At 43.9% G+C, this 24,049-nt stretch overlaps 1 protein-coding gene across 1 annotated transcript in view; it reads left to right on the top strand.

Annotated features, from left to right (window-relative positions):
* Positions 1-1,151, top strand: part of LOC140461062 (scavenger receptor cysteine-rich domain-containing protein DMBT1-like) — a 34,102-nt gene extending 32,951 nt beyond the window's left edge. The window contains exon 8 of the mRNA XM_072555846.1: positions 1,141-1,151. Coding sequence (XP_072411947.1) covers positions 1,141-1,151 — 11 coding nt within the window. The remainder of the gene's footprint in view (positions 1-1,140) is intronic.
* Positions 1,152-24,049: the final 22,898 nt, after the last annotated feature.

The raw sequence follows: 24,049 nt of genomic DNA, 5'->3' as shown, positions 1-24,049 counted from the left end.
GTCCTTGTCACTGTTGATCCCAATGAATTGGATGGCTTCACATTTACTGACATTGTACTCCATTTGACAGATCTTTTCCCACTAACTTGCACTATGCAACTGTGCGACGTTTCACAGCCCTCTGCACTCTGCCTCTCAACTTAGTGTCACATCCAAATTTGACACACTACACGTGGTCCCCAGCTCCAAATCATTGACGTAAATTGCAAATAATTGCGGTCCCAATTCTGATCCCTGAGGCACACCACTAGTTACTGATTGCCAACCAGAGTGCCACTGATTTATCCCCACACTTTGATTCTTGTCGGTTAACCAATCGACTATTCATGTTAAAGCATTCTCCGTCATGGCTTGCATCTTTGTCTGATGCAGCAGCCTTTTGTGCGGCACCTTGTTGAATGCCACTTGGAAACCTAAATACAACCCACCTACTGAGTCCTTGTTGTTCACCGTGTCTGTATTGTCTTCATAGAACTCCAACAAATGGTTAGCCTGACTACCCTTCATGGTCCAATGCCAACGGGATATTTTTCATCTAGATGCCTTGCTATTTCCTTTTGAAAATAAACTCAAGCATTTTCCCCTCGACAGAGGTTCAGCTAACCTGTCAAAGATTCCCCATCTTTTGTCTTCCTCCCTTTTTAAATAGTGGCGTCACATTTACTGTTTTCCAATCTGCTGTAACTGCCCCAGAGCCAATTACGTTTTGTAAAATTACACTATCTCTTTTCGTCCACTGGAATGCACTCCTTCAGGGCCAGGAGACTTCTGTACCCTGAATTCCTTTCGCGTGCCCAAAACAATCTCTAACTTAGTACTGATTGTTTCCTAACTTGTTGCCTAACTTCGACTCTTTCTCTTTCACTGGCATGTTATTTGTGTCATCCACTGTGAAAACCTAGGCAAAAGACCAATTCAATATCTCAGCCATTTCCTGATATATCCGATAACGAAAAACGCCTTCTCATCCCTGAAAGTACCAATGCTCAATTTAGCGACATATTTTTGTTTTATGTATTTATGGAAACATTTGCGAACTAATTTTATATTCCTGGTTAGATTTTGTCTCATACAAATGTTCCTCAATTTATAGCCCTTTTGTGGCTTTCGTTAATCTTTCTTGCTTTCACAATTTTCTAGTTTCCCGTTGACCTTGGTCACTTTGTATGCCTTCTCTTCCAATTTGATGTTCTCCCGGATTTCCTTAGAGACACATGGATGATTAACCCCTTTCCCACAGTTCTTCATTTTCAATGATGAGCATTTTGAAAGATTGCTCTGAAATTCCTCCACTGCTCATCAACTGCCCCAACAAATTGTGATTGCTTCCAGTCTACCTGTGCTAACTCCTCCATCACTCTCATCAATTCTGCCTTGTTTAAGCATTACATGTATCAATATACTATGCTGGATTGAATGAAGAAGGGTGTGGATTTTGAAAGTATAAACTTCAGTGTTTTTAATCTAACAGAACATATCCAGTTAAGGCTGTCAGATGGTGGAAGCCCTTGTGCAGGTCGAGTGGAGATTTATTACAATGGGACATGGGGATCAGTGTGTGACGACTCCTGGGACATGATAGACGCTGAAGTGGTTTGCAAGCAACTGGGCTGTGGACACGTAATGGATACGTCACTTCCTTCCTCGTATGAACCGGGCTCAGGCCCAGTTTGGTTGAAAGATGTGAAGTGTTCTGGAAATGAATCATTTGTCTGGGAATGTCCTTCAGCACAATTGGGTCACCAATACGATTGTTCTCATAAAGAGGATGTGAGAATTATGTGTTCCGGTAAGACCACGCCATATTGTTATTCACCTTTTTTCTAATGTGAGACGTTATGGACTGTTGTGTGGGGAGTTAGGGAATTTGTGCAGCAAAGATAGCAACTGAACGTCGTGGTACATGTGTCTCAGTGTTTCACGCAGCTGCCTCACAGCCCTAGGAATTAATGTTGAATTCCGGCCTCGGGGAACTGTGTGGAGTTGTACATTGTCCCTGTGTCTGTATGAGTTTCCTTCAGGTGCTTCGGTTTCCACCCACAATCTAAAGATGTACAGATGAAGTGAATTGGCCATGTTAAATTGCCTACAGTGTTCTGGGATGTGTCGGTTAGGTGCATTAATGTAGGGCAGATATAAGAGACTAAGTTGGGCGAATCATTCTGGGAGCTGTCCTCTTTGGAGGTCCATTATTGACTTATAGGGCCAACGGGCCTGTTTCCACACTGTCCTGTCGGAAGTCTATTGGACATATTAATCATCTGCATCAAAGTGTCTTTCCACGGGTTCAGTATTTAGCACCACTGCCACACAGCGCCAGGGACCTGGGTTTGATTCCAGAATTATGTGTTCAGGTAAGGCCACTCTCTGTATTGATCTTTTTTTCATTTTTTTCAATGTGAGATTTCATGCACTGCTTGAGAGAGAATTAGGGAGTATGTGCAGCCAAGGCAGCATCTGCGCACAGTGGTACATTTGGTTCAGTGGCTCACAATGCTGCCTAATAGGATTAGGGAACCGGGTTCAATTCCAGCCTCCGGCGACTGACTGTATGGAGTTTGCTAATCTTCCCTGTGTATTCGTGGGCTTCCTCGGGCTGCTCCGGTTTTGTCCCACAATCCAAAGATGTGCAGGTCAGGTGAATTGGTCAAACGAAATTATTCATCGTGTTCAGTGCGTTAGTCTAGGATAAATGTAGGGTAGAAGAATGGGTTTCGGGGGGTTACTCTTCAAAGGGTTGGTGTGGACTTGTTGAGTCGAAGCGCTTGTTTTCATATTCCAGGAAACCTAATCTGGATTATATTCTGAAATCAAGTGCATACCAATTTCTGCGTTCAAGACATCATTAATGGTCCATTGTCAATATTCTGGGTAAAGTGAATATTCTCCAAAATATTCCAAATGGTGTGTTCAGAATCAACTGTTATTTATGTTCTTTAGTTTGGTACACAGCCATTAGGATTGTAATTCCTGTCTGTGTATCCCTTGATCGCTCTGTGGCTCTCTATCAGATTGACTTTTACTTTGCAATGACTGCATGTCCTCTTTACAATTTCTTCCAGATTTCCCTATATTAGACTTAACTAAATTAAAATTTTATCACATGTTGGCCATTTAATTTGATATACTTGCTTTGTGCTTGATCTTTTGAACTGTAACTGTTCTTCCTAATTTATTGTAAATCGGAATTGTCTTGGGATTACCAAATGCAAATTGTTTACCTCAATATTTAACAGGAATGATATCAGTCCCAGTTCAAGCGGATCACCACTTCCATTATTTGGCAAATCTGATAATCTGCTTTGACCTCAGATTTTCTGTTTGCTGTCAGGTTCGTCTGGCTCCAGCGTTAGAAACTGAATCCTTCCAAGATTTTAGTAGCACATTGTTGGATGTCTTTTTAAATCCCATGAATGTTGCATCTTCTGATCTGCTTCTACTTAAGATGTCTGCGAATTCTTCCAAACGTTTAGTAAGGAATCTCATGCACCTTATTCATTTACGAGACCAGAGTTGAATGTCTGAGGAGACGAATAGATATGTATGGAAGACATAAACAATCTATTAATCTGGCTATCTGTTATTATATGTACAGAACACAAGGTGATGCGTCTGGTGAATGGAAAGCGGCCTTGTGAGGGGAGAGTGGAGGTGTTCTACAATGGGACCTGGGGAACATTGTGCTCGAAAAGTCTCGTGTTCCAAGATGCTGAAGTAATCTGTAAACAGTTGCGCTGTGGTTCTATCCTGTCCATTGATTTTTACGCTGGCTTATTTGGAGCAGGGACGGGACCTATTTGGCTTGATTGGATTGATTGTTCATCACATGAGTCAACCCTTTGGCAATGTCGGAGAAATCCATGGGGTCAAAACAACTGTGACCACAGTGAAGATGCAGGTGTCCTTTGTTCAGGTAACATGACAAATCTTCTCATTATTCATGTGTCATTTCAAACACTGATTACTAACAGAGTCAGCATCTTTCTCCACTTTTCAGGGAGCAATGTGACAAAGGAGCACCCTCTCAGTTCAAATTCCTGCCGTCAACAATCAGGTGCGTCATCATCATGAATGTGCCAACTCTCAAAACGATGTTTCTGCTTTGCAATACATTCAATAATAATCACTTCTGTGCCACAGATTGGCAAAACAGGGTGCGCCTGGATGGAGGAAGAAGCAACTGTTCTGGGAGAGTGGAAATCATGTGTGATACACACTGGGGCTCGGTGTGTGGTGATTCCTGGGATATAACTGATGCCAATGTCGTCTGCAGACAGTTGGGATGCGGCTTCGCTCTGTCGGCCCGAGGAGGGCACTCTGTCCCCCAGGGTAACGATGTGATCTGGCAGAATGACGTGAAGTGTAAGGGAGGTGAATCCTCTCTGTCTGACTGTCTGTCTCCAGCACTAGCTCAAAGGCACTGCAATTACAAGGAAATTGCCAGCGTGATCTGTTCTGGTAAGCAAGATGCTGACTAGTGCCGACCAGTTATCATTATTGTGACAACTCAGTGCCGTCATTTGTCTTCCTGAAGTCAGTTTCACTTTCATGAATATTTGTACCATCTCTTCCCCAGAATCCGATTTGTTACAAACTTCCCCTTCAACACCACCTGGAGGTATTTATGATTGAAACTATTATTAATGTTTCTGTTACCGTTACATTCCTGTTCAGTGACGCTGATGCATTTGGCACTTTCACGACTTTGAAGCTAATGTCAGTGTTTTCTTATTGATGGGTTCTTCGCAATTGCACAAGGCAGCTCTTATCGAAGATAAATCACTTTGCCATCTCCTCCTTAAGGGCTGCAAGTCCCGATTGTCGTCTGCATAACCTTGGGAGTCCTGCTAACCTGTGAGGTGTTCGTATTACTGGTGGTAATGCAGAGGAAATTACAAATGAAAGGTAAGCCTCACAAGTGAGCTAATACTGAGCTACTTTTGTTATTCCACATGGTTTTGGATCTTTACATTGTCATTCCACGTTTCCATCACTTGGCCTTAATGGTGATGAATACGAGGCCTTTTTTTAAGTAGAGCATTTATCTACTAAAACGCCACCTTTACATTGATGTAAAGGCAAAATATTTAAAGACAGTAAGTAAAACTTAAAACCAAATCAAAATAGCATTGAAAATTTATCAAGGCCACAAAAACTTGCAAAGAGAAACCGAATTAACCTTTTATATGGACTTGTCCCAGATAGTTAAGAATGGGAAATGAACGTAAAAACTGAATCTGTCTTATCTTTCAGATAATCTGTGCATTTCATTTCCAAAACAAGTTATTTATGGCATCAATGTGCCTTGGAGTTTTATTGAGACGTTTGCTCTCTCATCAGTTAATTTTCTTTTAAGGTCATCAGTTGCTGGTTGCTAATACTAGAACCCAAGATCCGCGAGAGGATTACGTGCATTAGATTAGATTACTTACAGTGTGGAAACAGGCCCTTCGGCCCATCAAGTCCACGCCGAGCCGCTGAAGCGTAACCCACCCATTCCCTTACATTTATCCCTTTACCGAACACGACGGGCAATTTAGCATGGCCAATTCACCTGACGTGTACATCTTTGGACTGTGGCGCCCACTACTGGGTTGTCTTGCCTGACCAGATGACACCTGTGCACTTTTTAATCAAATTTCAATGCATTTGTTTGAGAAATCTATACCACAAGATGGCAATGACGGTCAATGCGAATTGCATAATGCATCAGCTCCTGTATGTTTGAATTGCATTAAGTGCGGCTTACACGTATTCGTACAAAGAAGTACACTTATTTAATGGTTATCACTTCACTAAGGTGCTCCTTACTTCATATGTCTAACTTTTTTGTTCAACTAATATTAACAATTATACAGTTGTTCAGTTACTATAACCATTTTGTAAAATATTGTTTTTCAAAGCATTGTCTTTGCAGAACTGTTGTTTGATACATTGACATGTGACATCCCCGCCCTCCGTTTTCATCAATGTTTTGTTTGTCCAAAATTAATTCGCACAAAAGTTAATTGCCTCAACTAGTTTTAACTTGGGCAGTTAGCATTTATTTCTCACATGCGTCATTGTGGGCGAGTATTTTCTTGTTTAAACAGTGCATGTGGAAATGACGATTCTTCACGGAAACAAAATTGACCATTCACATCACAACATACAAAATTCCAGTTTCTATCTTTAATGTACGATGTTTTGCACACTGATGCGACATGAGAATTCATCACGGCTTGTTCATTTGCTTTTCCAAATCGATTCTGCCCTCACTGGCAAATCAATATTGCACTTAGATTCTCTATTCCTGGGTTTCATGAACAACCGGTGATTCGCGCGAATGATGCTTCACAAATAACGATACATTGCTGCAGCAGTTTAGCGACAAATGTTGACCAGTCAATCCTTCCTTCAACAGAATTTTACACTGTTGGCAGTGGCTCAAGTCTTGGTTTGTACCAAGGAATTTATGAAGAAATTGAGAATATTCCCACCGGTAAGAGGGTGGATCAGAAACATGGAGCAGGTATGCATTTCCAAACTCATAGGAAACTATTCAAGGAGAAGAAGAACCTCCCTTCAATTTTCAGTTGTCAATGATCAGTGATATGAATGAACATGATTAGTTATCAAATCACTGTTTTTGTTTTAAGGCAGCTATCACAGTGAGTGTGGGGTCTTTATGTGTTTATAGAACATAGAACATAGAAAAGTACAGCACACAACAGGCCTTTTGGCCGACGATGTTATGCCGAGGAAAGTAAAAGGAATACTTCCTGCATGATAATTGTTGTTGACCTTAATTTCTGAAAGTATATTTCTGATGTTTATAGGTAAGTATTTGCCGAATGGCACGTCCCAAATCCACCCCAGTTCCCCACAGATTTCAACAGGTATCTGAAACTGTGAATAATTTATCCATTCGCCGATTGAATTTACAATAATAAAATTGTAGTCTTTCGTGTTGGTTTCACACCAATTCATATCAGAACCATTGAGCAATTCACCAACAAATAAATATGAAAAAATACATGGTTGTAATCCATGGAGACAGATGTCCATTGTCCCATGTTGTGTGGAGCTGCCCTTATACCTGGTGCCAAACACGTGCCATTCCTCTGTGGTGCTGGAATCCAATTAAATAAAGCACAGAATCATAAGTAACCGAGATGTTTTACGTTTGTGTGACTTAACTGATAATGTGAGAAAAGCAGATAGACGAACACTAATCAAAATACACCAGATAAGGATGCATGGTCAGTACTCCCTACTAAACCTGTTGATGTCAAACAAGTTAAATCACACAGATGGTGATAGTAAGGTCGCAACTAAATGTTTTGGTCTTGATTTAATTATCATAACGATAAATCTCAGAAGGAATATCACTTGATCATATCTGAAATGATTGAATAAGTTTACGAACTGAGAATAATGCTCAGGAAAAAAAATTGAATGAAAGCATTTACACAAATGGCATATCCCAATCAACAAAACCGTCGAAATTACATTTAATTTATTCAAGAAATGTGCATTATTTTACAGTTTTAAGAACAGAGAAAGGTGAACCAGACGAAAAGAAGTTGCTTGGGAGACTTGAGAATTGAGTCATTAAACGTACTGTTTGTGAAATTGTTTCCACGATTTAAGGACGAAAGCTTGTTTCTCATTTCTGATTGCAGTTGTAATGAAATTGTGTAAATTTGTGTATTGAATGATTTTCTAGTGTAGCTCGCCAATTGAAAATATTTCAGTTATTGCTGCAGAGAAGATGAAAGGATTATGTTTTCTACTTCGATGCTCCAGTTAAAATCATAAACGATAGCACCATAGACTATTAGACAAAGAGGTACACGAGCAGAATTAGGCCATTCGGCCCCTCGGATCGGCTCCGCTTTTTGATCATGGCAGGCATTTTCTCAACCTCTTTCTCTTGCCTTCCCAGGAACATTTTAATCCCTCACTCATCAAGAACCTCCATATCGCTGTTTTAGTTGACAATCGTAGCTCTCTGAGGCAAAACTTTCTACAGATTCACCACCAGTTGTATGAAGTAATTTCGCTTGATCAAAACTCTAATGGGTCGTGCATTCACGCTGACATTAAACCCGATAATAACTCTCCATTTCTGTTTTTAGAAATTTCTGCTTCTGTTGATTCACTTAATCACATCGAATACTACACCAGCCATGGCTTGAGTGGCAATCATCCAGGATCCGAAATTCTTGAGGTGAATGCAAACAGTACTTCGGGTGTGTATGAGTTCATTTTGTGTCAGTTCACTTTTGTCCTTCACTCTCTCTCTGCCATCCAAACATAGTCATAGAGTCATAGAGATGTACAGCATGGTAACTGACCCTTTGGTCCAACCCGTCCATGCCGTCAAGATATCCCAATCCAATGGAGTCTCAACTGCCAGCACCTGGCGCATATCCGTCCAAAAGATTTCTATTCATCTATCCATACAAATGCCTCTTATATGTTGCAATTGTACCAACCTCCACCACCTCCTCCTCCAGCTCATTCCATACACATACCACCCCCTGTGTGAAAATGTTGCCCCTTAGGTCTCTTTTATATCTTTACCCTCTCACGCTAAATCTATGCCCTCTCATTCTGGACTCCCCAAAACCCAGGGAAAAGACTTTGCCTGTTTGTCCTATCCATGCCTCTCAAACATGATCAATGTTAATTTCAAAGAATGTTGCTGGTTTGGAGTCAGAAAAGCATGGTCCATTGAGCCCACGCCTGTAAAAATCAACTCGCTAACTATTCCAACTCCATTTGCCCACACGTTTTTCATCGTTTTTGTGTGGCCTTCAAGCACAAATGTACCACTGAATACTGCTTACATGTCGTGCGGATCTTCTGATTCTAATACTCTGACTGTCAGAGAGTCCCAGATTCCAAACAGCTTCCAGGCGAACAAAGGTTTCCTCAAAAAACTTTCATTCTTCGTCCCCTCCACTAAAATCCATACCCCTGATCTTTGACCTCGCCCTGCCACGAGAAAGTTTCCTTCCTGTCTACACTAATTGTGTCCGTCCTTCGTAATTCCTTGCAGTTCAATCACATCTATCCCTCAGTGCCCTCGGCTGGAAGGAAACAAATAGGGATGGAGGGACAGGAATAAGCTATTCAGCCCTGAAACCTGTTCTCACAGTCTGTAAGGTCATGGCTGGCTGTTGTGTGGTCTAAATACAGATACCTGCCTTTGGTCCAAACACCTTATGGACTTGATTGAACGAAAAATCTAATCTGTCTCATATTTAAAACTGGCATTTTATCTGAAATCAACTGTTTTGAGAGGAAGTCAATTCGAAATCACTCTCAGCATTTCTTCTTCCATGATGCCTTTTGAGTTGCCTCTTGATAAGTCCTAGATTATGTCCCTGGGAGCTGGAATGTCCAACAATAGGAGGTAGTTCATCTTTAACGATTACGTTATGAAATTTTTCCTACCTTAGTGGATACACTTAGCGTGCTAATTTAGAGATAAAGCAGACATAATTTGCTGTTGATCTCTGCAAATGCTTCCTACGTTGAACTCCTCTGAGAAAAACCTAACTTCGAATTCCACGTTGCAGCTTTAATGCTGTATTCTAGCACGAATCTTTCTTCTAGCTCTTGGTGTCATGTGTTAAAATTTCTATTGGAGATAATCTTTTGTTTTCTCCCAAGATCGAATTCATGGCAGTTACGATGACATTGAGAATGAATCTCAGGATGGCCAGTCACAATTGGACAGTGATCCTGATGAACCCCTCGCACTGACAAATGCTGACAATGGTCTTTGTTCGCTCAGTAAGTTGAATTACAGTCTCTCACATCACAACCACCAATTTGCGTGTCCACACTGTCTTCATCCCTTTCCATTCTGTGATTGATATTTCATTTCCTGAAAATTGAAGAACAAGATTCAAAACTATCAACGTCTTGTCCCCAGAAATTTTACAGAGAAAGTGTGGTATTCCTGGACAGGATCGTAATGCCAACACATTGAGAAATTAACTTTTTTAACAAATGAAATACTTTGATTTTGATCAGACACTGCCTTTTGTCAGCTCCTTTCATACCTCTACTTTCAGCCACTGTGAGATTGACAGTCCATAAAACTCCGGTGTACAATGAATCAGGTACTGGCTGATTGGAAAATCTGCAACTTGGGGCTTCAGGTGATCTGTGTTTTTAATGTTGTAGTTCTTGTTGCTCACTGGGAAGACAGAGCCAATGGACATTATTTGTAATTTCAAAGAGAGCTGGGTTTGATGTGGTCATTCTGTGTAACCGGTCTCCAATCAATTGGTGACGATGAATGAGCTTTTCCAGTTTCAATATTATACCTGTCTCTAGTTCATGGGTGTCATTGTCCTAAAAGCCAGACGACCCCATCAGCTGCTCAGCTATTTTCGACATTTCCAATAGGCCATTGAGTCAAATTACTCCAATGTTCCTAACCTCCCCAGTGACCAACTTGAATCATTCTCTTGCTCATCCTCCAGCCCTCACTGAGGTTGTTTTTCGTTGATTTAATTGTCGAGAGGTCTGTCCTTTAACATATCGGATTGATCACACTGTCAACCAAGCGACTGCATCTCATCTGATTCCTTTCCCACTTTAACGTCACTTCATGCTCCTCTTTCCCAAATGTGAACCATAGCATTTCATATTCGATTTTTTCCAATTATCGTTCCAATTGCAACAATATTTAAATATATCTTAGCAATGCCAAAAATAAAATTCGAAGTGATTGTGAAAATTATTAACAAACTTGATCATCATTATCAACCTGACTAAAGGGTCAATGACGAGTTCGATATAATTTAAAAGAGAATGTCAGGAGGTTTAGAAGTAATTTGAGGAAACTAATCACCACCTCGAGGGTGGTGGGTTACTGGAATGCGCTGTCTCTGTGTTTGGTGAGGCTGGATACCACAAAACATTTAAAACATGCCTGAAAACTGGCAATATTATGACATTGAAGGACATGGGTCTACTGCAGGAACTTGAGACTAATATCAGAAGTAGCATATTTCTGACAGTCCATACTCCATGGACCGAAGGGCCTCTTCTCTACTATATGATTGAATGCGTCTAGGATACATCCTTTGACAAGGCCACGCCATCTTCCTGAACACGATCAGCATTTGTCCACTTTCCTGGACAGCTCTGAGGGATGCCAATCATCTCAGCCCCAGGCAGCATATGCTATGGTAGGTCTTGCAGCGTTTACTCTGATGCCCTTTCAGGAATTGATCCTTTGTCTGCGGATCGATCACGGATCAACCATGCCTGAAGTGTGATGCCAAATTTTGCAGCAGAGGCATCTAACTGATAAGACCCACCTGTACCTTTTAGCTCCAATGTTTCTGATGCAGAGGAGATAATGATCTGGCTGTGCGCAAAATTGTGAAATTTATTGGGCATTTTGTAATGTTGAAAATCATCACAGAGTGCACGGCATCATTGACTGTATTGTTATAGGCTTAAAACAAAACCCTCTGGTCCTGCATTTAACCAGACGCTCCGGTCCAACTCGTCAGTGAGGACCAGGAACCAACCTAATCTGTTCCCGTTTGCCAACATTTGGCCCATATTTCTGTGAATCGAGAATGTGGTGTTAGAAAAGCTCAGCAGTTCAGGAAGCATGTGAGGAGCAGGAAAATCGACGTTTTGGGCAAAAGTGCTTCATCAGGAATGTTTCCTCATTCCGGATGAAGGACCCTTGTCCAAAACGTCAGTTCGACTGCTCCTCGCATGCTGCCTGACCTCCTGTGATTTTCTAACACCACATTCTCGACTCTGATCTCCAGCATCTGCCGTCCTCACTTTCTCCATATCCCTCTGAACTCTTTCTATTCATATAATCAACCAGATGCCTTTTAAATGCTGTAATTGTAACAGACTCCACCACTTCCTCTGGCATCTTATTCCATCCACGTACAAGCCGCTGCGTTAACGATTTGCCCTTTATGTCCCATTCATACCTGTCCCCTGGTTATTTCTAATGAGCATTTTCTGACGAGTGAGAAAATGTTATCTAGTCACAGCGATCATTGAAATTGTTTTATCAGAGCGACAGGAACAAAACATTTTTCTTCATGTTGCACTTTTCATCACCACCTGGTGTGTAAAATCACGCATGGCCTGTGATGTAAGTTTAGAAATGTCCTCTCTGCTGTAATTTAGGAGAAGGTACACCCAGCAGATAACCCCTCACCGATCAGAAGGTGATGATTACTGTAAAATACGTTCAGTGAGATTGTCAATTGTCGAATAAGTATCGTCCGAGGGATAATTGCTGCCCAGTTCTCTGCTACTGTTCGAGATAAATTTCAGGCTGTCCTTTACAACGAGCCGAGTGCGCAGATGCAGAGACCATTCAGTGCTCTCTTTGCAATATGGCCTTTAATCAGCCTGATGTTTTAGAGACAGACATTATCATTTTCGCCAAATCTTGGAGTGATACGTTTCACTGGGGATTCACAGTTCTCAGGCTGTAAGGCGAGTCACAGGTGACATGTCTTCAAGTGGACTCAAACTACTATCTTTACCGTTTCAGATAAATAATAAAGTCTATTTCAACATGGGGCGTCCTGAGGCACATGATATTGCGAGAAGGCATAGACCATCATGAAGCAAATGCCGAATGTTTTTCTCAGTATCTGCTGTCATTGATTATAATTCGCCACCATGTGCTTTGTCTTGAACTGCCTTCATTAGTATTCTTTCCTTCTGATCATGTGTGTTGTTAAACGGGAAGCAGACAGAGTGTATCGAGATATTTTTTGATTAATTAATCATATGATTCATTTCACTTCATGGATCAATTGACTCTCTCTTAAGGGCTACGTCCCTATCATTTATGAAAGAGGCTTTTCTCTTCGGAATTCCATGTGAAAGTGCTTTGCTTTTTCATACAATTGATGTACAACATCATATCATGTCATCAATAAAAATGCAGTGATTAAACATATGGGTTGGGATTCTGCGTCACTTTGTTGCTGTCAGTGCTACAGTCATTGTGTGTGAGTTTCAGTGAGTGATTGGTTGTGGGTATAATCTGTGAGTCTGTAACCGTTTCATGGGTGCGAGTATAATTTTATGTGAGTATTTAGGAAGGCGGAATGCAGGACAGAACTATACAGTCCACTGTGAAATCTTAGTAACATTAATGTACAGAGGGATCTGGGCAGACAGGCACACAGCTTCTTGAAAGTGGCAACACAATGGTACGGTGATCAAGAAGGCGGTTGGCATGCTTCCCTTCACCAATCAGGGCACAGATAATGATTGTTTAAAGTCAGGTTGCTTGCTGTCGAGCTTTAGGTAGACCACATTTGGAATATTGTGTTCATGTCTGAAGGCCACACAGCCAAAGGGATGTGGAAGCTTTGGAGAGGCTACAGAAAGTGTTTACCAGAATGCGGCCTGGTTTAGAGGGTATTAGTTACTAGGAGAGATTTGACAGAATTATATTGTTGTCACTTGAACATCAGAGGCTGGCGGGGGTCCGAATAGAACTTTAGAAAATGGTGAGAGGCAGGGATAAAGTGTCCAGAGTCTTATTCTACCCGGGTGTTTATGTCAATTGGGGTGGGGGTGTGGGAATAGACTTAAGTTAAAAGAGGGGAAGGTGAAAGGAGATGTGAGAGGCAGCTTTTGTTTCACACCGAAGGTGGTAAATACCTGAAACGTGTTGCCACAAAGATTTGGAGACGGATACAATAGCAACTTTTAAAAGCATTCTTGACAGATACATGAAAAGGCAGGCATTTCTCAGGCATTTCATTCCATACATGTACCCCTTCCGTGTGAAAAAGTTGAGGGATATGAGCCGGGTGCTGGCAGGTGGAACGAGATTGGTTAAGTCTCTTTTATATCGTTCCCCTCTCACCCTTAACCTATGCCCTCTCGTTCTGGACTCCCCGACCCCAGGGAAAAGACTTTGCCTGTTTATCCTATCGATGCCCCCCAAAATTTTGTAAATTTATGTAAGATATGCAGAACGCAGAAAGGAAATGTAGGGCGAGCATTGTGGAGGAAATATACGGAAACAGAGGGAAACAAAGAAAATGATACACAGGTCTGTGCATCTGTCTCTGTGCCGTGGGGTCTCTGTTGTTTTTGGGGTGAAACTGTTGAAATGGGATTAAACCCTACTACCCTTTCTCCATCTGTATGCCTTGTGTTTAAGTGAGGCGATGATGATGGTCAGGTTGATATGTGTTTCCATATGTGTGTCTATGTTAATATGTGTTCATGCCTGTGTGTCCACATGTGGCGACAGTGGGCTCTTTTATTGAAAGTGATACAATACCACCCTCTGGTGGCCCCCTCATGCCATTACTTAAGCCGCAGATTTTTTTTGTCAGCGAAAACATGAATGCATGTGAATGTCTCTGGTTGCACAATTATTTCCTTTTTGAAACAACGTCTTCGTAGATCCAGTGCAGCTTGGTAAAGGAGACGTTGCCCCTGAGATGTGACTGAACCAGTTCTGTACGCATCTTTACAACACTCCACAGATCCCATGTAATAGAATCATAGAGTCATAAAGACGTTCAGCATGGAAACAGACCCTTCGGTCCAAACAGTCCATGCCGACCAGATATCCCAAACCAATCTAGTCCCACCTGCCTGCATCCGGCCCATATCCCTCCAAGCCCTTCCTATTCATATACCCATCCAAATGCCTCTTACATGTTGCAATTGTACCAACCTCCACCACATTCTCAGGCAGCTCATTCCATACATGCACCACCTTCCATGCGAAAAAATGGAGGGATATGAGCCGGGTGCTGCCAGGTGGAACCAGATTGGTTAGGTCTCTTTTATATCTTTCCCCTCTCACCCTTAACCTATGCCCTGTAGTTCCGGACTCCCCGACCCCAGGGAAAAGACTTTGCCTGTTTATCCTATCGATGCCCCCCAAAATTTTGTAAACTTGTATAAGGTCACCCCTCACCCTCCGATGCTCCAGAGAAAACAGACCCAGCCTGTTCAGCCTCTCCCTGTAGCTCAGATTTCCCAACCCTGGCAACATCCTTGTAAGTCTTTTCTGAACCCTTTCAAGTTTCACAACATTCTTGCGATTGGAAGGAGATCAGAATTGCACGCAATATTTCAACAGTGACCTAACCAATCTCCTATACAGCCGCAACATGACCTCCCAACTCCTGTACTCAATACTCTGACCAATAAAGGAAAGCATACCAAACGCCTTCTTCTCAATCCTATTTACCTGCGTCTCCACTTTCAAGGAGCTATGTGACTGCATCTTCTGAACTGCATCAGCCTGCTTTGAGGGACGTTGACAAAGGCCTTGCTAAAGTTCATACAGATAATACCTACCGCCCTGCCTTCATCAGCCATCTTTACCACTTCCTCAAAACAATCCTTACCTCCTTAAGAATCTTCTCCAATAAGTCTTCATGACGATTAGACAAGATGGACAGTGAGACCCTTTATCCTTGGAGGGGGATGGCTGGCACGCGGGGACACAGCTTTAAATTGAGGGATGACACATATATGACTGATGTCAGAGGTAGGTTCCTTACTAAGGGAATATTAAGGGCGTGGAATGCCCTGCCTGCAATGGGAGTATACTCACTAACTTTATGGGAATTTAAATCGTCATTAGATAAACATATGAATGATAATGGAATAGTGTACTTTAGATGGGCTTCAGATTGGTTTCACATTGTCTGATAAGGGTCACTCACCTGTAATTTCCTGGTTTGTCCTTCTCAAAGGAATACCATTGGGTATTTGCCAGTCCTCTCCTGTGACTAAAGGAGGATATAAAGATTTCGTACAAAGCCCTCGCAATTTCCTCATCCGCCTCTCTAAGTATTCAGGTATAGATCCCATAAGATCCTGGAGACTTGCCAACATTCGTCCTTTCCAAAACCGCCTTGAGATTTTCCTTCATCCCGTCTGCCAAAGCGACTTCATGACCATTTTTAGCACTCCAATTTCCGTGTTTGAGTTCTTTTCGATTTTCTTTGTACTTTCCAGGTCTCTGCCTGGCTTCAAGTTTCCCAAACTTTATATGCACTTCTTTTTTTTTTTGACCAAGCTTGCAATTTCTCTTGTCATCCAAAGTTCCCGTATCTTACCGTCCCTATCCTTCAAGTTCACAGGAACATTCTGGTCCTGAAATCTCTATAACCAGTCTTTAAAAAGATGCATACGTGCCAGATTTGGATCTCCCCACAAAAAAACCCTGTCCCTAATGAACATTCCCCAGCTCTCTCTACTCGCTTTTGGGAGAGGGTTGCGGGGGGTGGGGGGCGAACAGTTAATAGGAGTTGGATGCGGGGGTGGGGTGGTGGGTGGCTCTGGATTGATTTTAATTTTGTTTTCTTACTTTTCTGACCCCTGAAAATGTTTTCGTTTTTCCAAATGTTAGCCAATGTTGTGGTTGGAGGGACTACACACACCACCTCGACATGGAAATGAACAATTCCAGTCTTCCCCAGCCCAAAACACTCAAATGGATTGAGATAGTTCAGTCGACTCTGCACCCCACACCTCAACCGAACCCAACTCAAACCAAAACGGAAATGAAATTTTTTTTTACCTGTGGACACAAATTCAGTGGCACGGGGTGCGTGTTGTTCCTTAAACGGGGTACCGCGATTACGTCTGATGAAAATGAATGGTGCATAGGTCGGGATGCACGTTGACGTCAGGTGATGGTGAAGGTGCATCGCAGTGTGGTGTACTCTGACATCAGAGTTAAGCCCTGGAAGATGTCGGTGGCTGGAGAAGGAGGGGAGCGTGAAAGCAGCGAGGACACCCCCCCCCCCCACTTCTGACCGAGGGGAGTGCAGTATTCAGAGCTGTGGCCAGAGGCTGTTGCTAGGTTGGCCGCTGGAATGGGGGCAGGTGAGGCATGGTAGCCCAGTTGGGAAGATGGGGAAGGTCCTGTAATAAATATATGTGCATTTATGTCGATCTAGACGAACCTCGTAGATCTGAATACCTATTATCCAAAAATTGAATTCTCCAAATGAGTTCTCGAGCTCACGATAGACACATTACATCAAAGACGTGATTCCATCTGTGATCACATCTTTTGTTTACAGTGATTAAAGAGGCACCTTCTGCAAATGATTGACCTTCCGCCCTCTCTCTCTCCACACACTTTCCCTGTAGGTCTACAGACGGATTTCGCCTAACCACACTCCTTTACCATCAAATCCCTCCAACATTGTCCTGTCCAAGGCAGAGGTGGAAACCGTCAAAACGGTTCAGAAAACATCGTGCGTGGGACTGTGTGTGTGTGTGTGTGTGTGTGTGTGTTTGTGTGTGTGCGTGTGTGTGTGTGTATGGGTATGTGTGTATGTGTGTGTGTGGGTGGGTGTGTGGGTGGGTGCACACACACGTGCCTTTACAGATTTACCCCACAAAGGCAACTGCAGCAGTCTTGTTGGGAAACAGCCCAGCTTCCCCGGAGAGGGTTGCGGGGATAATACTGGAGGGGGCGTTGTTGGGGCAAGGGCGGCGTTGTACGGGGTTGAGGTGCGGGTGTGGAGTCGCAGAGTTGGGGGAGGGTGAAGGTGGTGTTGGAAAGGGGATCGGCGCGGATCGTTGGTGGGGCGGATGGGGAGTACTATTGGATGAGGTTGACGATCGAGGACGCTGTTGGATGGGGTTGGGTTGTGGAAGGTGGTGTTGGACAATTGAGGGGTGGGGAGGTGTTGAATGTTTGGGGCGGGGGCAGATGTAGTTGTTGGACGGTTGGGGGATGGAGGGAGGGGATCGTTGTCAGTGGGCGTGGGGAGATGTTGGACGGGTTTGTGGGGCTGGGAGTGGGAGCGGGGCGAGTTTGGCAGGCGGGGTGGGGTCACGCGCGCTGTGTGCTGCAGCTCGAGTCTGAAATGGGGAGCAGACTTTCAAAACTCCAAATCTCAGTGGAAAGGCATTTAATCGATTTGGCGAATAATCGATTATCCACAGAAAATAGTGCCTGCCCATCTCGTTTGGATAATCGTGGCTCCCCTGTATATGGGGAGGGGCAGGTGAGAGGGGAACGCACACGTGGGATGGGAGTGTGGGAGACCCTGGGATCAGAGGCTGTTGCTCAGCTGGGCCCCAGAAAGCATCAGCTCGCTCAGTCTTGTTGAGGGGTTGGTTTGGCTGGGGATGTAATGTATGTATGCATGTTTGTCAGTATATGGAAGTGTTAATCATCCCAGAGGTGCGTTGGACACCCAGGGGCTAGAGGCTGTTGTTAGATTGAGCCCCACAACATGGAACTCTCTCAGTCTTATGGGGGGCGGGGGAATGGTGTCGCAGGGGATGTAATACGTTGACAGAGCAGCTCGCTCAGTCTTGGGGTGGTGTGGCATGTTTGTCAGTATATGGGAGGGGCCAGTGTCTCTGTAGACTTTACTGTGGGACAGGACAGTTGACAGGAATATTGTGGGCAGGGGTAGTAATATGTGTCCACATGGTTGTCAGTATATGTGGAGGGGCAGGTGAGTGGGAGACGCAAGGGCTAGAGGCTGTTGCCGGCTGGGTCGCAGGACAAGGGAAATGTGGGTACTGCAGATGCTGGAGTTTCGAGGCAATAGTAGAGTGGTTCTGGAAAGTCACAGCAGGTCAGGCAGGAACCGAGGAGCAGGGAAATCGATGTTTCATGACTGCTCAGCTCACTCAGTCTTGGTGGGGTGATGTGGTGTAACGCATTAATACATGAGTCAATATATTACCAGGATCTGCTCAGAGGGTATTCATCACTGGTGTGAATGGGAGATCTTGGGGCCAGAGGCTGTTGCTCGGCTGGCCCCCAGGATGGGGCAAATCACTGAATATTTGGCGGACGAGAGTGTTGGTCATTGAATCTTGGCTGGGGAACGTGGTGGGGTAATGCATTTATGTTGATATATTGAAGGGGCACGTAAGAAGGGTATTAGTCCCTGGTGCAGTTTGAGACCTTGGGGCTGTGGAGGCTGTTGCTAGGCAGCATCCTTGTATTTGGGGAAGAGAGCTGCAGACGAATGGGGCAGGGGTTTGGGAGAGGTACAATATAAATACATTTATTTCAGTGCATAGGGAAGGGGCAGTTGAGTGTCTGGTATATTCCTGGGTGTGAGGCTGTTGCTCAGCTGAGCTCTCAGATGGGCATTGTTGAATGAGACCTGGGTGGGTGGGTTGGAAACACATGTCATTATATGGGGAAAGGTAATTAAAGGTGTTTGGCAGACTCTTACTGAAACCTAGGCTGATCTGGACTGGCCCTCAGGATGTAGGGCGTGGATGAGAATGATTGAGATGGTTGGGGAGTAGAGGGGTTTCGGAGAATATAAATACATCCATATTCGTCGGTGTATGGGGACGGCCAGGCGAGAGGGGTTGTACATGTTAAATGTTAATTCTGGGCAAGTGGACAAAGGCTGTTGGCAGTTTGCCCCTGGGAGAGAGGCCAATGTGACGTTTTGGATGGGGGCTGAGGTTGAAATGTAGATTGGTGTACAAATATATTGGATGATTTTTGAGAGACTGAGGCCTGGAATGTGAATATTAATGAATAAATGTAGAGGGATCAGTGTGTCACGAGGTTGCTAAGGGGATTTGAGATGGGAGCTGGGGGAACAGGGATGGGTGGGCTGGGAGTTGGACGGGCGGAGTTGATTGACGTGGGTATCGCTGGCTGGATCCAGCATGGATTGGGCACACTCCTAGTTGCCTCCCTGGAGAAGCAGGTAGTGAGCTGGTTCTTGAAAAACTTTAGGTAGACCCACAATGTCCCGCAAGTAAGACATTCCAGGAATCTGACCCAGTGACGCTGAAGGATTAGCCAATACATTTTGGAGTTGTGTCCGGACAGTGACTTGCAGGGTCTGTTATTCCCGTGTATCTGCTGCATCCCGTCCTCTTAGATGGAAGTGGCTGTGGGTTTTGACAAGGTGCTATCTGAGGAGCCTCAGGGAGTTTCTGCAGTGCATCAATTCGATGGTACACACTGCTGCTACTGAGCGTCGGTGGGTGCAGGCAGGTAGAGAGGGAGAGGTTGTTTGTGGGTGCCGGGCCAATTGAGTGGGGGGCTGCTTTTTCCCTGGATGGTGTCGAGCTCCTCGAGTGTTGTCAGAATAGTCCACGTCCAGGGCACACGGGGAGTTGTCCCTCACCGTCCTGACTTGTGCTTAGTCGATGGTGGGACAGGCTTCAGGGAGAGGAGTCAGGAGTGGAGTTACTCACTGTGGAATTCCCAGCCTCTGACCTGCTCTTGTCGCTGCTGTGTTTGTATAAGGCTGGGTCCGGGTCAGTTTCTGGTCAATGATAACCTCCAGGATGTTGATAGTTGGGGGGGATTCAGTCATAGTCACACCAATGAACGTCACCGGGGTGAGGGTTATAATCTCTCTCAATGGTAACCCCCGGGATGTTGATAATGGAGGGGGGAGTGTAATTCAGTGATGGTAACACCATAGAACCTCGGAGGAGGAGTGGAGCAAGGTGATGGTTCTATTCTCTCTTGTTTGACTTGGGCATTGCCTGGAATTAATGGGCAACATATTCCACTCACAGTGTGCCTTTCATCCTTAATTATTGAGGTTATGAACGGGGACCTCCAGATAGGCATAGCTTCACTTGGAACAGAAACACCAGCTTCCACTCATCGAGAAAACATAACCCTGCTCAACATCAACATACCCACGTCTGAGATGGAGAAAAATTCCCTCTGCACTGTCCCCCATCAAATACTCCCAGGGACATCACAGGGTCAAATACAGAGTAAATCTCCCTCTGCACTGACCCTCCCATCAAACACTCCCAGCACGGGAAGAGAGGCAGAGTAAGGCTTCTCTACACCGGAGTGTAGAGGCTGCAGCACGTCCTGGTTAGGAGAGTGTGCAGTGGCTGAATGGGTTAATAGAGATAGGGAGCGGATGTCGGGGACTGGAGGGGGTGTTAGAGATAAGGAGGTGCAGGGGCTAGAGGAGGTTACAGACATAAGTCGGAGGTGTAAGAGCTGGAGGGGGCTTGGGCTGGTGGCGGATTCACAGATGGAGAGGTGGGTCTAGGGGCTGCAAGAGGGTAGAGAGATAGAGAGGTTTGTGGGGGCTGGAAGAGTATACAGAGATCGAAAGAGGGAGGGGCTGTTTCAACCCGGATACTGGCAAGGGTTGATCATGGTAATTTGAAGAGCCAGTACAGACACCATTGGCTGAACAGCGTCATTCCACATTGCAAAGCCACTGCGTTTCAGCAATTGTCAGATAAAGAGATTTTCGCCAAATGCACAGTGTAATTCTTCGATCTTAGTGCACGTTTCTTCGAACTAAATGGACTTCAAATTCGTTTATTCTGACATACTGAAAATGTTCTCTTATGCATTTCTGTTATTGTGCCAGGATTCATGGAAATGTGCATCACGATTTAAAATTTAAGGTCTTGGAATATTTACAGATTCCCTGTTGCTGTGAGCGTGGTGCTGAGATGAGATTGCCCTGATGATAGACTAAATGGGATGATTTGGAGCCTCAATTCTCATTTCGAATTTACTGCGTTCTCCATCTGAGTGTTTTAATTTTAAAGAAGAACCAGGCTACAACGCTTGAGCACAGAATTTACCACGGTTCCAGGTGTTTCCTGTTGATTCGACAGAAGGGCAAGACGCACACTGACTCTTCTGTGGTTCTGCAGACTGGAAAGCGACTTTTTCATACTTGAATCTTGCCAAATTTCAAATTATGATCTGCTGTAAAACATGTTTTTGCGTGTCTTCTAACAGCATTTCATGGCTACTTGTTGCAGTTCATTGCCCGGGAGTGTCCTAAAAACCGTATATGTGACTCTGTAATTTGCTTCTCCCTGAATGATCAGATTTCTTCAGGTTGCTTTCTGTCGTAACACAACCACTTTTAATGTGACATTCTGCAGCAGCCCTCTGAGACATGTTTCAGGGCGCTGTCACATAGACAAATAGGGCAAAACAGTGCAAGTTCAACTGGTAATTATTGATAATGTGACTAAACCTAGCCAAATACGCTAAATGCATGCAGTTCCGCAAACATGGCAACACAATCAAATTTCTGACGACGTTGGCGATTTGAACTGAGAACAGAAACCACTGCAGACACTTGAGGCTATTATGATTTGAATGTTTAGATTCCATTCACTGTTATTCAGAACTGGAGAGGACCGGATAATGCTGGCTTCTGTGTCGTTCAACTAAGATGCTCGAGGGAAAGAGATGTAGGGAGGAAGCAGAGAAAAAGACAGAGACAGGTCTTATATTTGTGAAGGAGCGACGTGAATTCTAAATCGGTATTCATGATAAGTGTGACATTCAGGAAGTCACTGATCGGAGCACCTACAGTTTATTCCCTGAACACTTCTGTATTTTACATACAACCATGGTCCCAACACTCACCCTTCATAACGTCACTGATCACAGACTTTCAGGGAGCCAAAAAAAACTACACTTCCACAACTTTCTTTGTCTTCTGTGATCAATCCAATTTTGTATCACGCACTGTGTGATCGACGGTTCTGTAAGAAGTGGTCAACTGTGAGAGGGTAATTGGACACGTTGACCGTTATTTCCATGTCTCTGTACTTGTAAAGTCCACAACCAGTGCGGAAAATGGACCACATGTGTTCCTATGTAAACCACATGAGAAATCCAACCAGACCAAATATTGTCTAAACCGCATTCTCTCTGTCAGCAGCAATGTGATTGAAGGGGTCATCAAGTGTGCCGTCAAAGAGGAACGGCATAGATAGTCTGAGTTCCACCAGAGCCACTCAGCTCTTAAGCAAACACCAGCATATCTCTCAGCATCTGTGGAGAGAGAAACACAATGATGGAATACTCCCCAAATACTGGACTGGGTGCAGCTCCGATAAAATTCAAGAAGCTTGACCCCATCCAGATGAAAGCAGCCCGAGTGACTGGGGTCACATTTCCCATTAAATTCCATAGACTTCCCGCTGGCAGGAGAACTATGAATGAGTCACAATGACATCCCAATCTTTTTGAGAATTCCACTCTCACATCATCCTGTGAGTGACCAAGTCTCTGCCACCCTTATCGAAATGGCGCACCCATATCCCAAGATCATGACCCCTTTTCCTGGATACTCTAAACTAGATTAAACATCAAACCTACATCGTGTTTTTCAAGGCCAATAGAATTATTTACGTTTCAATGAGATCCTCACCAAGGAATATGGACCCAATAAATCCAATGTTTCCTTACAGGACAGATCTGCACTGCTAGAAATCAGTCTGGCAGATTTCACTGCAGCCATTCCAACGCAATGCACTGTAGCTGAGGCAAGGCGTTCTCAACGGCACACAATAACGCAAGGGTCTCTGCAACGTCTTGTGCAAGCACTGTGAAAAGATGTCTTTACTCTTGGACTGATCCCCTTGTTCAAAGAAGGTCAAAATACCACTTACCTTTCTGTCTTGTACTTGTTTCCTTGCTTCCAGTTACGGGTGTATCGGGTCATCCACCTCTCTTTGTTCGTCATCACGAACGGAATGTTAAATGAATGCTAATGTCTGGTGTTCTGTTCACTCCAATTTTCTGTTCAATGTCATTAACCTTACACTGATTCAAACTTGACTGCATCTTTCATGTATTTGCTCACTGTTCCAACTCATCCTGTAAGTATTGAAGCGTCTTCTCATCATCGTACATTGCAATGTCACCTTTGATCACTCTCAGCCAAAATAGCTGAAGTGTGTTGTGAATGGCTCAGGGCCCAGCGTCGATTTTCCATACACTCCATTGGTCCCCTCCTTTCACTGAGTATGCGCTATTTTTCCTGCCTATGAACCAATTCTCCGCCCTGCGAGTATATTTCATCCAATACCTTGTGCTTCAATTTTGAACACAAGTCTATTTTGTTGGATCTTTACATAGGTCTTCCAAAATCCGTGAACACAATGTGGACCAAGTTGTCCAATTTTCGGTTAATCGTTACCCACTCAAAAATTGTAGACTTCTCAAACACAATTTCCATCCCATGCATCATGACAATTTTGCCTGATCCTAATTGATGCCTATTATTACACTGCTTATGGTTGACACTGTCATGTT

This window comes from Chiloscyllium punctatum, chromosome 36, assembly GCF_047496795.1.
Source record: "Chiloscyllium punctatum isolate Juve2018m chromosome 36, sChiPun1.3, whole genome shotgun sequence".
NCBI classification, from domain to species: Eukaryota; Metazoa; Chordata; class Chondrichthyes; order Orectolobiformes; family Hemiscylliidae; genus Chiloscyllium; species Chiloscyllium punctatum.
The sequence above is the reverse complement of the archived record's forward strand: the minus strand, read 5'-3'. Positions and strand labels throughout refer to the sequence as shown.